Genomic DNA, 16,778 nt, shown 5'->3' with positions numbered 1-16,778 from the left:
GTCCACATAGAAATGGCTGTGTGGCAAATTATTACCTCAAGAGATTCTCTACAATGAAAAGTTTATACATTGTGAAACTCTGAGGTAAAACTCAACCTTAATTCCTGAGGATATAGGAAAAATAATTCAAATAAAAGTCTTCACTCATTTTATTTGGTATGTTAGAAAAACCATCGTTTATATTTCAGTCTTGAAAACAGGAACAAACTATTTCTCTTAGTTGGCAATTTACATAGACCAAAGTGGTGGGGGGGTGCAGTAAAGAAAGGGCAGGAGTGAAGATAACACTCGGGAGAATAATAGTAATGTCTGAGTTAGTAAATAATTTATAAAAAGAACTGTAAGCAGTAAGAAGGAGTCTATATTACCATTGAAGATCTATACTAAATTTTGGATTTATTCTCTTCAATACATTTTAGAGTAGTTATAGTAATAATCACAATACTTATCAAATAAGTATTGATAATAATAACAATAGTAATAATAATATCAAATCTGTGCCAGGCATGAGGATACACAGTAATAATCCTTATAACAAAATAGGCCTATACTCTGCTAGTGACTCACCTGCCATTCATAACCACTTTCTTATTTGTTCTTCTGCTGGAAAGGCTAAGAAAAAGATACTTGTTTTCTAACAAGATGCTTGTATCTTGCTTCCCTTACCTTTAGTTCTAATCAAAAAAGGAAAGAAATTAGGTGCAGGTTGGGGATAAGATTTCCCTTCCTAAAAAACATGAAAAGTACCAAGTTCTCTTGCAGCTCCCTTGCCAAGCCACTTATTGTCCCTCCACCTGTCCCTACTTTGGGATGCTATCATTTGAGAAGGGAGAGCCTGGAGTTGTAACAATCATCTCAAAGCCATGAGTGAGTGATTAAAAGACAGACGTGGCACCCAGCAGCCTCATATCCTGCGTTGTTGAGCCAACTCAGAATTGACCATCTCTGAGACTTCTACTTACACTAAATAATTAAGAGCCTATAGTATTTAAGCAGCTAGTAAGTTTTCTGTTACTTGCAGCTTATGCTTTAGGATAACAGCCTTGTGAAGCAAATCATGGATGAAGGACAGAAAAGCTGACTTCCTCAGTCACACAGCTAGAAGTGGCAGAGGCATGATTTCAACTCAGGCACTTTGTTTCCAGTGTTTTAAGTTCCTGCTCTACAATGTCTTTCATTTCCAAAAGAAATGGCATGGTGTTTGAAAATAGTTACTCCCCTTTTCCTTCTCTGTCCTCCTAATATTGTCTAATTCTACCTCTTCTTATCTCCTCCTCTTCTTCAATATGGCATCCTGACATCTACCCAAGTGTGGTCCTTTGTGCCATCCTAGAATGATGTTTGAAAATATTTTAATGTTACAGTAACTTTAAAGCCAACAGGCAAATAACTTTCCTCAATGACTGCTCTAAATTAGCATATTTTAAATTCTTTCATTCATCCATCCATCCATCCACACAAACATTTACTGAGCTTCCACTATGTGCCTGGCCCTGAGACACAAGTGACAGGACTAGTGCCTTACAGCTGATTCATACATGTATGTATACAGGAAAATACTGTATTTTAATATACTATATAAACACATAACTGTGAAATTCATAATAAAATAAATGTGAACAAGCTATGATTTTAGCAGAGGAATAGAGCAGCTGGCTCTGTCTGGGGTCATTTCCAGGATTCAAGAGGCTGTGCTTGAATGTAATTAGTTACTATGCTCAGAAGAAGGCAGACAAACCAGTCAGTTCTAAAGGAAATCAACCCTAAATATTCACTAGAAGGACTGATACTGAAGCTGAAGTTCCAATATTTTGGTCACCTGATATGAAGAGCCGACTCATTGAAAAAGACCCTGATGTGGGAAAGACTGAAGGCCAAAGAAGAAGAGGGTGGCAGAGGATGAAATGGTTAGATAGCATCACCGACTCAAGGGATATGAGTTTGAGCAAACTCAGGATGATAGTGGAGGACAGAGGAGCATGGTGTGCTGCAGTCCATGGGGTCACAGAATCAGACATGACTTAGTGACTGAATGACAACAAAAGGCAGATAATACCCTGATGTCCAACTCACTTGTCATGTGTTCAATAATGTTTAAATATAAAAAATTATGCATATACGACTTCTGTTGTTGCAGTTTTACAACCTTTACTTTTTTTTAATAAGAACCAAGTACATTAATGTAATACATTTAACTCTGATGTAAAATTAATATTTCCACAAAGACTTAAGAAAGTTAGACAATTAGCATGTTCTTAAGCTTCTGATTCTTACTGATACTTTCAATAATTTAATTAGTTGTATTAAAGTACTATAATTTATCAATGTACTTATTAGCTTCAGACATCTTTATAAATAGCAACTAGGGATTTATATATGCTTATACAACTTACAAATATTTTGAGTATTTAACATAAATACAAAAATACTAAAACTCATATTTAAGGTGGATTTTCAAGTTCAAAATTATTGTAACAAACTATGAACATCTAATTTTTAGTTTGAGGATGGATATAACTCTACCCTTTGACCTCTGATTCTGATTCTATTCTTTTTCTGATGATTCCAAGTAGGTCATTCCTCACTCCTCTTTTGGTTCCAAGATATCCTTTTGTTTCTGTGCATTATTTATTAAGTTAAAGGGACTTTTCAAAACAAACCTGGAGTATTCTGAGTTAATGAGATTATATGGACAATATGTGACTGAATCTGTAATAAAACATGGCAGTGTTTGAAGGATCTCTCTGAGGTCATGAACAATAGAATTTAAAATATTACTACCACTTACAATATATTTTTATTATATTTCACAAGCTGACTACATTTTTTTATATACCACTTTCACTCATGTTTCTAATTCTGTTAGTTGCTGTCCTGAAAAATTCCAATTATGCTGGCATGACTTCTTGATTTTCCATGAAATGAAGCTTTTTCTTCTGCAATAACATCTTTAATACCCTGTTACTATACTTGTTGTATTGTGATTGTTTCTGAAATTCCATTCACTGGGTCTGAAATACAGTTAAGATCCTTATCTATGAAGGATATCATCAAAAACACCAGTATACAATGTCCGAATGTTTTCAAAACTGAGCAGAAAAGGTTTTGTCACTGCTGTAATATTTCTGTCTTAAGATTTACCTTTGTTATACAAAAAATGTTAATGCTGACTAGTGTCAAACACTAAACTTGGAGTCCAAAATGTAGAATTCTTTCTTTACTGTTTGTAACACTGGACCAGACATCAATCTCTCTAGACCTCCAGTTTCCTATTTCTCAAGAGAAGAGCTTGAGCTGGGAAATTTCTTGACAAGGCATCTACAAGATGCCTTTGGACATGGTGGCCACTCTGTTATGAAATGTCTTAAATATGTGAGGTTGAACTCCCTCCAGGACAAACCCTGGAACAAGAATTTGAGGCTAAGAAGTGTGTTTGGTAGTTCTACCAGGAAACACAGAAGGAAAGTAGGAAGTGAGACAAGTTAGGGGAAAGACAATGAGGATGTTACTAAGTAAGCACTTGGAGCTTTGCATCATTGGGATGCTTTGTATGCTGCAGAATCTGCTTCCCAGAGTTATCCCACCCAAAGACTGAGGGAGCCAGGGCATTTGTACACCAACACCTATTAGTCATTATTTGGGGGCTACTCTCAGGAGCCCAGTAAGAAGAATTTTATTCACCAGCACTTCCAGATGTGGCTGAGCTGGTAAAGAATCCTCCTGCAATGCAGTAGACCTGGATTTGCTCCCTGTGTTGGGAAGATCCCCTGGAGAAGGGAAAGGCTACCCACTCCAGAATTCTGGCCTGGAGAATTCCATGGACTGTATAGCCCATGGGATCGCAGAGTCAGACACGACTGAGTGACTCACTACTCCAGATCACCACACAGGGCTCTAGCAGCCAAAATTCTCAAACAAGGACACACAGATGTGAGGAATTTTAAGTTGAGCCAGTGTGCACTGAAATGAGCTGAAAGTACAGGTGGAGTCTGCCACACCACTCCTTCCAGTGCTCCTTTCCCAATCTACTTGGCTGACTTGTGATCATCCTCTGAACTAGCTCAAATGTTACATCTTCTATGCACAGCTTCCCTCACGCCCAACCTCTGTCATACCACACACTTCACTATAGGAGTGATGGCACTTCATTCCTACCTCCACTAAACTCTTTCTGTCTTTAATAGTCTCCCTCCATCTACTTGAGCAATGTTATTGGATAAGCTTGTGATTCTTTTGTAAAAATTTAGCATTCGCCAAGTTGTCTCTTATTTCATTTCTGTGAGGAAACAGAGCATGCAGAAATTACTACAGCTGCTTATGCCAAATAGCCATTGCTATCTGTAACCCAAATTATTTACACATTGAAATAGTGGAATGTTTTATACTGACATTTTATTTTTTTTTATTTTTTTATACTGACATTTTAATGTTCCTATCAAATTCATAACACCAAAAACATGGTGAGCCATATTAGAAAATTCACCCAGCAGTATCTCCAACAAGCATATGTTGAATAGCTACCTAGTATGTTCACAGCTATATTCTGCTTAAAACTTTTCATTATTCTATACATTTTATACATATAATTTAACCTGAGTTCAAACCTAATGTTTAAATATTAGAATTCAAATCAGATTATCAAAAAACATCAACCAAGCTAATTTGAGCACACTAACTTTAACAAAGGTAACATCCTCATTTATTTTTCACTGATGATTTATAAAAAGAAGCTTGTCTAGCAATTTATATTAAAGCTGTCTCTTCTGCCTATGTGAAGATGCATTTTTCATGCACTGTCAGATTCTGTTACTTTATATAAACAGTATACAATCTTCAAAGCAGTTTAGTATTTTTCCACTGATAGAAACGTATCCCATTAACTATATCAGTTAGTAGAGCTGGCTTTTAAAAATGTACATTCTAAGACGGTAGAGGACAAGGACATGTGCTCATCTCTTCCTGTGAGAACATCAAAATTCCAACCAGCTGTTGAACAACCATCGATGGGAGGATGCTGGAATCTACCAAAAAGACATAAAAGAAGTCACAGCGAGATGGTAGGAGGGGTGCAATCATGATAAAATAAAATTCCATACTCGCTGGGTAAGTGACCCTCAGACCAGAGAACAACAATACCAAAGAAGTTCTCCCACTGTGAGGCAGGTTCTGAACACCATGTCAGGCTCCCCAGCCTGGGAATCTGACAAAGGGACTGGGAATCGCCAGGGAATCTGGTCATGCAGGCTAGTGGGATTTGATTATAGGACTTCCACAGGACTGGGGGAAACAGAGACTACACTCTTGGAGGGCACAAACAAAATCTTGTGCACACCAAGACCAAGAGGAAAGGAGCAGGGATCCCACAGGAGACTGAATCAAAACTGCCTGCTAGTGTTGGAGGGTTTCCTGTGGAGACATGGGTCTGCAGGGGCTCACCACAGGGAAGCATCAGGCGGGGAAGGTCTCCCTTGGAGTAAACCCTCTTGGAGTTCTCCATTAACCCTACCATAGAACCCAGGGCTGGGTTGCCTCAGACCAGACAACTAACAGGGAGGAAGTGCAACCCCACCCATCAGCAGATAATTGGATTAAAGCTTTACTGAGCAAGGCCCTGCCCACCAGAGCAAGACAGTTTTTCCCACCATCAGTCCCTCCCATCAGGAAGCTTACACAAGCCTCTTAAGCTCATCTACCAGAGGGCAGACAGAAGCAAGAAGAAGCACAGTCCCTTAGCAGCTAAAACAAAAACCATATTACAGAAAGTTAATCACAATGAAAAAGCAAAAAGTTATGTCCCAGATGAAGGGACAAGATAAAAACCCAGAAAAACATCTAAATGAAGTGGAGACGGGCAAACTTCCAGAAAAAGAATCAGAATAATGATAGTAAAGATGATCCAGGATCTTGGGCAAACAATGGAGAAGATGCAAGAAATGTTTACCAAAGACCTCGAAGAACTAAAGAACAGACAGATGAGTGCTACACTAGAAGGAATCAACAGCAGAATAACTGAGGCAGAAGAATGGATAAATGACCTGGAGTACAGAATGGTGGAAATTAATGCTTCAGAACAGAATACAGAGAAAAAGAAATGAAGACAGCCTAAGAGACCTCTAGGACAACATTAAATGTGTGAACATTATAGGGGTCCCAGAAGGAGAAGAGAGAAAGTACCTGAGAAAATATTTGAAGTGATAATAGTTGAAAACTTTCCTAACATAGGAAAGAAAATAGTCAACCAAGTCCAGGAAGCAGAGAGAGTCTCAGGCAGGATAAACCTAAGACAAACACACCATGATACATACTAATCAAAATGACAAAAATTAAAGACAAAGATAAAATATTAAAAGCAACAAGGGAAACATGACAAATGACATAAAAGAGGACTACCATCAGGCTCTCAGCTGATTTCTCAACAGAAACTCTACAAGCCAGAAGGGAATGGCACAATATATTTAAAGTGATGAAAGAAAAGAACCTATAACCAAGAATACTCTACCCAGCAAGACTCTCATTCAGATATGATGGAGAAATCAAATGCTTTCCAGACAAGTAACAGTTAGGAGAATTCAGCACCACCAAATCAGCTTTACAACAAATGCTAAAGGAACTTCTCTAGGCAGGAAACACAAGAGAAGGAAAAGACCTACAGAAAGTGAAAGTCATTCAGTCGTGTCCGACTCTTTGTGACCCCATGGACTATACACTCCATGGAATTCTCCAGGCCAGAATACTGGAGTGGGTAGCCTTTTCCTCCTCCAGGGGATCTTCCCAACCCAGAGACTGAACCCAGGTCTACTGCCTTGAGGGCGGATTCTTTACCAGCTGAGCTACCAGGGAAGCCCAGACCTACAGAACAGAAAATAAACCCAAAACAATCAAAGAAATGGTTAGTAGGATCATACTAATTGATAATTACCTTAAATGCAAGTGGATTAAATCACCAACCAAAAGACATAGACTGGCTGGGCAGATGAAAACATGTGCATGTATGCACTTCCACTTACCACATCACTTAGCTTGACCCCCCCCCATGAATTATATGCAATTATTTTATACTGTTTAGTTAATCATGTTCCCATTATGGCTTGCAATTGTAACTATATTTTATTTTTTGTCTGGCTATGGATTGTGAAACTGATAAATAGCTTTTACTATTGTGATTATGTAACTATTACTCAATACCATTGTATTATGATTGGTCAACTGAAAAATAATAGAACTCTTACTATCAAAACTATGATTTAATAGAAAAACCTGTAATCACTTTAAAATCCAGATGCATATCAGAATTATCTTGAAATTAAAAAAAAAAATTGGTATTGCTATTAGGTATAGGTATTGCTATTTTTTTTCTCCAGACCTCCAGACAGGTTTCTAATGAGCAGTCATGTTTAAAAACAACTGGACTCACTGGCAGATGAATGGATAAGAAAGCTATGGTACATATACTCAATGGGATATTACTCAGTTATTAAAAAGAATGCATTTGAATCAGTTCTAATGAGGTAGATGAAACTGGAGCCTATTATACAGAGTGAAGTAAGTCAGAAAGAAAAACAGCAATACAGTATATTAATGCATACATATGAAATTTAGAAAGATGGTAATGATGACCTTATATGCGAGACAGCAAAAGAGACACAGTTGTAAATAACAGAATTTTGGACTCTGTGGGAGAAGGCGAGGGTGGGATGATTTGAGAGGATAGCATTGAAATATGTATATTATCATATGTGAAACAGATCGCCAGTCCAGGTTCGATGCAGGAGACACGGTGCTCAGGGCCGGTGCACCGGGATGACCGAGGGATGGGATGGGGAGGGGAGAGGGAGGGGGGCTCAGGATGGGGAACACATGTACACCTATGGCTGATTCATGTCAATGTATGGCAAAAACCACTACAATACCGTAAAGTAATTAGCCTCCAATTAAAATAAATGAATAAATTTTCAAAAAAGCAAGTAACTGGACACTATGATGATCTTTTACTTTTAACTAGTTGTTTCACTTCTATTTCATACTCAATGCTCCCATTTAGCTTGTTTTCCAATTTCTCCATCTCTTCTATTTTTTTTTTTGAGGTTCTTTCTCAAGCCTTTATTAGGCATAGTAGAAAAACTTTTGTATTCATATATATAAATAATATACACAATATATATATTTTAGAAAACCTATGAATTTTGCCTAACTAAAAAATTTATGACATTTTGATTCTATTTGTTTGACTTAGTATGAATAGAATGCTAGATTTCTAATTAAAAAAAAAAGATATGCAACAAGCAACAAAGGTTTACTGTACAGAACAGGAAACTACAGTCAATATCTTGTAATAACCAAGTGGCAAATAATTTCAAAACTAATATATGTGTACATGTATAACTGAATGCAGAGTTCCAAAGAATAGCAAGGAGAGATAAGAAAGACCTCCTCAGCGATCAATGCAAAGAGACAGAGGAAAATAACAGAATGGGAAAGACTAGAGATCTCTTCAAGAAAATTAGAGATACCAAGGGAACATTTCATGCAAAGATGGGCTCAATAAAGGACAGAAATATTAGGGACCTAACAGAAGCAGAAGATATTAAGAAGAGGTGGCAAGAATACACGGAAGAACTATACAGAAAAGATCTTCACAACCCATATAATCATGATGGTGTGATCACTAACCTAGAGCCAGACATCCTGGACTGTGAAGTCAAGTGGGCCTTAGGAAGCATCACTACGAACAAAACTAGTGGAGGTGATGGAATTCCAGTTGAGCTATTTCAAATCCTGAAAGATGATGCTGTGAAAGTGCTTCACTCAACATGTCAGCTAATTTGGAAAACTCATCAGTGGCCACAGGACTGGAAAAGGTCAGTTTTCATTCCAATCCCAAAGAAAGGCAATGCCAAAGAATGCTCAAACTACCGCACAATTGCACTAATGTCACATACTAGAAAAGTAATGTTCAAAATTCTCCAAGCCAGGCTTCAGCAATATGTGAACCGTGAACTTCCAGATGTTCAAGCTGCATTTAGAAAAGGCAGAGGAACCAGAGATCAAATTGCCAACATCTGCTGGATCATTGAAAAAGCAAGAAAGTTCCAGAAAAACATCTATTTCTGCTTTATTGACTATGCCAAAGACTCTGATTGTGTGAATCACAGTAAACTGGAAAATTCTGAAAGAAATGGGAATACCCAGACCACCTGACCTGCCTCTTGAGAAACCTATATGCAGGTCAGGAAGCAACAGTTAGAACTGGATGTGGAACAACAGACTGGTTCCAAATAGGAAAAGGAGTAGGTCAAGGGTGTATATTGTCAGCCTGCTTATTTAACTTAGATGCAGAGTACATCATGAGAAATGCTGGGCTGGAAGAAGCATAAGCTGGAATCAAGATTGCTGGGAGAAATATCAGTAACCTCAGACATGCAGATGATACCACCCTTATGGCAGAAAGTGAAGAAGAACTAAAGAGCCTCTTGATGAAAGTGAAAGAGGAGAATGAAAAAGTTGACTTAAAGTTCAATATTCAGAAAACTAAGATCATGGCATCCGGTCCCATCACTTCATGGCAAATAGATCGGGAAACAGTGGCAGACTTTATTTTTGGGGGCTCCAGAATCACTGCAGATGGTGATTGCAGCCATGAAATTAAAAGATACCTACTCCTTGGAAGGAAAGTTATGACCAACCTACATAGCATATTAAAAAGCAGAGACATTACTTTGCCAACAAGGGTCCGTCTAGTCAAGGCTATGGTTTTTCCAGTGGTCATGTATGGATGTGAGAGTTGGACTGTGAAGAAAGCTGAGCGCTGAAGAATTGATGCTTTTGAACTGTGTGGGCTGGTGTTGGAGAAGACTCTTGAGAGTCCCTTGGACTGCAAGGAGATCCAACCAGTCCATCCTAAAGGAGATCAGTCCTGGGTGTTCATTGGAAGGACTGATGTTGAAGCTGAAACTCAAATACTTTGGGTACCTGATGTGAAGAGCTGACTCATTGGGAAAGACCCTGATGCTGGGAAAGACTGAGGGCAGGAGGAGAAGGGGATGACAGAGAATGAGGTGGTTGGATGGCATTACCAACTCAATGGATATGAGTTTGGGTAAACTCTGAGAGTTGGTGATGGACAGAGAGGCCTGGCATGCTGCAGTTCATGGGGTCACAAACAGTCAGACATAGCTGAGGGACTGAATTGAACTGAACTGATTAATGAATCAATTGCTGTGCACCTGAAACACTGTAAGTCAACTATACTTCAATAAAATATATATACTAAGAAACAAATATACATTCTAAACTTCCTTTTATATTTTTCAGTCCTCAAACAAAATGTATGTTTTCTCTGTTTTAGCAAAATATCCCTTACTTTCTGGCCAAACTTATGGTAAGAAAAAACACAAAAATGAGTAAGAGTTCCAAATTTAATAAGGTTCATGATTTTCAAATCTGTGTAGCCAGGAGCAACATGTTTTATCCAAGAAAGTTACCTTAAAAAGTTTCACCTGATCACTTTAATTTTAGTCTTATGCAATCTTGGCCTATTCAAACAAACTAAAAAACCTTTTACAATTTTTTTTCCCATTTATTTTTATTAGTTGGAGGCTAATTACTTTACAATATTGTAGTGGTTTTTGCCATACATTGACATGAATCAGCCATGGATTTACATGTAAAATACATGTAAATCCAATTATTTTTATCTAACTCTTTGCTCATGGGCAACCTGACCTATATCTGGTTCCACCAACATATTCATATTCTCTTTCCCCTACTTTCTTAGGTATCAATTTGTTTTTCGCTTCTAGTCTGCTTTTAGTAATTGCTCTTGTATCCTTAAAAAGCAGAGCACAGTGAAATTTGGGGACATTTTTTGGAGGAGCAAGGGTTTTACCTTTTTTCCCTGTTTGGGTCAATTAAATTTCTATGAGCTCCCCAGTGGTTGGCCTAACACATTATAATAAGCATTATTCTTTGGGTTTTATACAGACCTGACTTGACATATCAGCAAGAGAAAGGAAAGGTAGCAAAAGTCAACCCAAACTACTGATCAGTCATTCTGACACACAGTTTAAACTGTGCCCTTTAGCAACATAATGTCTTTAGAGGAAAACACACACACACAATTAAGGAGCAGTATGCTTAATGAAATAACCTTGGTGAAAAAGAAAATGAATCTCATTACAATAGTGGTTTTTTGGTTACACTAGATTACATACTGAAAACAGTCAATTTTGTAATAAATTTATGGACTAAGCTTCTAAACATATGTATCCATGACAACCCAGGTTTATACTCTTTGTATTTCAAATAGCTATATTACCAGGAATATGTAAATTATTTATTTAAAACATTGTAATAAAATTATTTGTTTTCATAAATATCCATTAGCTAACTGTCCAACAACAAAAAAATACTTTATAGCAAATCACAAATCACAGTTTTGATTATTATTCTTAGATAAACTAGAAAAGCTGCTTAAAATTGTAATTATAATGAAGAGCAAAGAATCAAGGATCACATATCCTTCAGACTATTGTGAAGTCAAAAAGGACATGGGAATGTGATAAAATATACATGCTATCTTAGATACTAGATAGAACTCCATTTGAAAATCTAATAGCACAACTTCCGGATAGCTGATACACACCAGCAGAGAATAACAACAGATGAATGATTGAATGTGGGCCTTTAGGTAAGGACTTCCACTATTCCTTCCTCTTTTCCAGTAAGAGGTGTAGGTTCCTTAAGATATGGGACTTTGAGAATGGATTCTGGAATACTCTATAAAATAAGTCTCTCAGTTGTGTCAGACTCTTTGTGACCCCATGGACTACACAGTCTATGGAATTCTCCAGGCCAGAATACTGGAGTAGGTAGTCTTTCCCTTTTCCAAGGGATCTTCCCAACCCAGGGATCGAATCCAGGTCTCCTGCAGTGCAGGTGGATTCTTTACCAGCTGAGCCACAAGGGAAGCCCGAGAATACTGGAGTGGGTATCCTATCCCTTCTCTAGAAGATTTTTCCCAGCCCAGGAATTGAACCGGGTCTCCTGAATTGCAGGTGGATTCTTTACCAACTGAGCTATCAGGAAAGCAAGAATACTCTATAGAGTATTATAAGTAAGTAAGTGGTAAATCACTAGATTATGTCTACTCAGAGAACTTTGAGAGCCCTAGTAAACTGATATGAAGCCTTGAGATACACTACAGAAAAAAAAAAATTCTTTTTCTGGGAAAAGAAAATAGACACAATATAAAGAATGGACAAAACAAACATCCCAAAGTCTATTTTTTTCATGTAGGATCCTAAACTTAGTTTTGTGTAATCAAATAAGAAAAGTATACCACTATTAATATATTATTAAAAGTAATATACCAAAAAAACTGAAAGAAGCATGTCTTAAAATATGGGGAATTTAAACTTCAAATTAAAGTTTTCTAATAGAGGAAGAATTAGTATTGTTAAAATGACTATACTACCCAAAGCAATCTACAGATTTTTTATTTTTATTTATTTTTTTTTAATTACAAAACTCAAGTCCCTTTATTCACTTTCTAAACACAAACATGAGAATAAAATAAACACACCCAACTCACTAGCCCATGCAGGACAGGAAGAAGCCCTAGACGGAGAGCCTGCCAATGTTTCTCATTGCACTTAAGTCTGCATCTCCTCAGGCATTCCAGGGTCCTGCTCTTGACACCTCTTGCAGGGGAAAGGAAGTGGAAGCTAAAGAGTCACCTATAAGGGGGTCACAGTGACCTTATAGCTGTTTGATGCTACTGGCTTGTAAACTCTGATTTGCAACTCTCAGAAACTGATAGTATCAAATAAGCATTGTTAAAACCCTACCACCCCTGGCTAACTTTTACTGTCAATTCTTTGAAACTGCATCTTTAGGACTGGTTATGTCCCTTCGCTGTAGCTTCTGATTATCCTCAAGCACAAACCCTAAAATCCATACACAGTCTCTAAGTTCAAGTACAAAGGTTCGCTTCAGGACAAACCCCAAAGTGATGTAGTGTTTCTTAGTATGTCTGTAGTGTCTGCGGGGCGTCACCCTCTTGGACAGGTTAGCTGGACGGCAGCACAATGTGGGGGCTCACATGGTCAACTTTTCCATAGCCCCACTTGCTCCCTATTCCCTCTGGACACCGCCCCACGGTCAGCATTGAATTCTGAAGTCAGTGAGGACTTCGGCCTGTCTTCATTCTGAAGTTGTGCTCTTATGTAACCGAATCCAGGTCTTCACCATTAATTCAATGGAGCTTCCAAAACATGTCAGGCATATTTTTAGGAAGCGTCCTGGGATGGAGCAGCAGGGTCCTGGCTTTCAGGCTCTGGAGGTGGTGCTGGCACGGCTTCTTTTTTCTGGGCTGCCAGGAACTCATGAATTGCTCGTTCTATCTGTGGTCTGAAGATGTGGTTCAGTTTGGGATCCACCACCTGGGAAATAATTCTGTCCACTCCAGCTTCCAACATCCCTGACTGAACCACACTCTGCCTCAGACCATTTCGCAATTGGTTTTTGTTCATCGTGGGATTCCATTCCTGCTTGTCCAGATGTGTTGACACAAAATTATCCACTTTTTGCCTCAGGTTTTGGTAAGCTGGCTTGGTGTCCACGTCGGCCAGGCAGTCCCTGCGGAAGCTGTCAAAGAGACCCCGGCTCTTGAGTTGCTCCGCGGTGAGCGCGATGAGCTGTGGGTCGCCGGGGGGCAGTGATGCCGGGTTGATGGGGCCGCCGCTCCCGCCAGCCGCCGCCCCCGCCGAGGCCGGTCCGAGCCGCCACCACCCACCGCACTGGTGCCCCCGCTGCACCAACCGTCAGCCATGGCTGCGCACCGGGCCCGCGAAGGGGCCCGAGTAAGGCTTCCTCTCAGGAACAGAGGGCCTAGGTCGTGGAGAGGTGGCGGAGGGGCCCGAAAAGGTGAAAGCGGCGGCGGCGGGGTGGGGGGGACGGAGGAGGAAGGGCGTCGACAGCGGCTGCGAGAGTCTTTCAGGTAGCGGAGCTGCTGCCAGAGGCGGCGGAAACCACAATCTACAGATTTAATTCAATCCTTATCAAATTACCCATGACATTTTTCACAGAAATACAACAAATAATCCTAAAAATTTACATGGAGTCATAAAGGACCCAGAATTGCCAAAGCAATCCTGAGGAAAAAGAACAAATCAGGACTTCAGACAATACTCCAAAGCTATAGTAATCAAAACAGCATGATATTGGCAGACATATGGATCAATGGAACAGAATACAGAGTCAAGAAATAAACCCACACATCTATGGTCAATTAATCTTCCACAAAGAAGACAAAAATATACAGGGGAAAAGACAGTCTCTTCAGCAAGTGGTGTCAGGCAAGTTAGACAGTCACATGTAAATCAGTGAAGTCAGAACACTCTCTCATACCATACATAAAAATAAACTCAAAATAAATTTAAGGCTTAAACACAATACCATAAAACTCTTAGAAGAGAACATAGGCAAAGCATCTTCTGACATAGGATACTATACTTTCAACAAGGAGATAGTGTCATGGGCTTTGTTTAATTACTAAATAGAGCTTAAGAACACAAAATTCATTACAGGATTCTCCTTATGAGACATTATAATGTCTCGAGACTTTTTCTCAAAACAAGAGAAAAAATTTCCCTTGTCCACTCCAACATCCAGCATATCTGTTTTTATCAGTTTAGTTCATATCCTCAGAATTTTTTTTTTTTATGTTTACAAAGATGGAGAGAGGGTAATAAATAGCCATATGAATGAATGGTAGATAGACAGCCTCTTCTATAGATGTAAGTATAAAAATAATCGATTGCTGAATGGATACATGGGTAAATGAACAGACAGAATTATTGTATATATATGGTTTAAAATAATTGAATCCGTTTAAGTATGGTTACATGTGTTTGCATCCTGTTCCATTTGTTTATCAATAGGTTGTAGTGCTCCTGAAAGTGTCAAGATATATTGATCCATTTTTTTTATAAATGTTAAATAGCTTCACTGAGGTGGATGCATCATCAGTCACCTATAGATAAGTTCCTTTTTCTTCTTTTATAATTCTATGCATTTTTCTTTTATAATCTACACAATGATACAATAATATCAACCCTAGGTCTTTCAAACTCAGTTCAGTTCAGTTCAGTCACTCAGTCATGTCCAACTCTTTGTGACCCATGAACCGCAGCACGCCAGGCCTCCCTGTCCATCACCAACTCCCAGAGTCCACCCAAACCCATGTCCATTGTGTCGGTGATGCCATCCCACCATCTCATCCTCTGTCATCCCCTTCTCCTCCTGCCCTCAATCTTTCCCAGCATCAGGGTCTTTTCAAATGAGTCAGTTCTTTGCATCAGGTGGCCATAAGTATTGGAGTTTCAGCTTCAACATCAGTCCTTCCAATGAATACCCAGGACTGATCTCCTTTAGGATGGACTGGTTGGATCTCCTTGGAGTCTAAGGGACACTCAAGAGTCTTCTCCAACACCACAGTTCAAAAGCATCATTTCTTCAGTGCTCAGCTTTCTTCACAGTCCAACTCTCACATCCATACATGACCACTGGAAAAACCATAGCCTTGACTAGACGGACCTTTGTTGGCAAAGTAATGTCTCTGCTTTTTAATATGCTGCCTAGGTTGGTCTTTCAAACTCAGCACCCAACTTAATGTGTACTCTAGCTGACACTGCTGGTTATAAAAAATAAGGCATCACCCATGTCCTTGGAACCGTGAAAGAACATGCTTTCTCTTGAAGATCTAAGCAGCATAATTTATTAACATTCCCTCATTGAACAGACATTTGTTCCATTACTATCTCATGGAACAGACTGTCTCCAACCCTCAAAAAAACTGAGTGGACTTTCTTCCTGCCTTTAAGGATTTCACAGTTTATTAAAAACAGTCATTGTGAGAGGAATATATGCCACATACACATAATTATTGACAGTTATCATATGTCAGGCCCTCTGCAAAGTCCTTTGCTTACATTACCTCATTTAGTCTTCTTAAGGATCCTTCATACTATTTCTGTTTTACAGATCGGATTAAGAGCCTAATGTCACATAGTTAATAAAGCTCAGAGTTGCAATTTGTCTTAATTCCTCTGTCCACAAATCCCAGGATTAAAAACACTTCATAAACTACTCTAGTATAAATGACAACTTTTACATTTTCTTATATTGAGTAAGAACTGATTAGAAGATAAATAGGCAATGAGAAGGACACACCACAGGCCTGACTTATTAATGATATACACAGGGAGGCCACAAACTTTGAGCAAGAGAAGCTGGATGCTCAAGGAGCCCTGAGACCAGGAAATGCCAAACACACCACAGAGCTCCCCCTTAGTTCTATGTACTTCCCAAAGTTCCTGTGGATTTGGTGTCTGTAGACAACTGCTTCCATGGATTCTTGGAAGGTACGGGAGGTATTTTATAAACCTGTGTTTCCCCAATTCACAATGCTCAACAAATGTTTGTTGAATAAAGAACGAAAGTGATAGGGCCCACATGGGGTCTCATTGATAAGATGGCTCATTATGTTGACCTCACAAACAAAGAATAAAATCACTGTGATCCGTGAGACTGACCAAATTGCCCAAATGGTATTCTGTTTTCTCACTGGCACCTATCTTCTCAAAGCTGCAAGACCACCAGATTCCAGACCTCTGGCTACGTGACCACAGGACTCAACTACAGGCTAAAAATTAAGGACTCAACTACTGGCTAAAAATTAACCTTCCCTTCAGAGAATTTTTCAGCGGTGGGGTATAAGA

The 16,778-nt window shown here is 38.9% G+C and overlaps 1 protein-coding gene across 1 annotated transcript; it reads right to left on the bottom strand.

Moving 5' to 3' along the window:
* Positions 1-12,489: 12,489 nt before the first annotated feature.
* Positions 12,490-13,948, bottom strand: LOC110141654 (biorientation of chromosomes in cell division protein 1). Its single transcript, XM_020900611.2, is given in 2 exon segments — positions 12,490-13,771; positions 13,774-13,948. Coding segments are annotated over 2 exon segments (540 nt in total). The 5' UTR covers positions 13,829-13,948; the 3' UTR covers positions 12,490-13,286.
* Between the last annotated feature and the right edge of the window lie 2,830 nt (positions 13,949-16,778).

The sequence above is a fragment of the Odocoileus virginianus genome, chromosome 18, assembly GCF_023699985.2.
Source record: "Odocoileus virginianus isolate 20LAN1187 ecotype Illinois chromosome 18, Ovbor_1.2, whole genome shotgun sequence".
NCBI lineage: Eukaryota > Metazoa > Chordata > Mammalia > Artiodactyla > Cervidae > Odocoileus > Odocoileus virginianus.
This window is presented reverse-complemented; position numbering and strand designations above follow the sequence as displayed.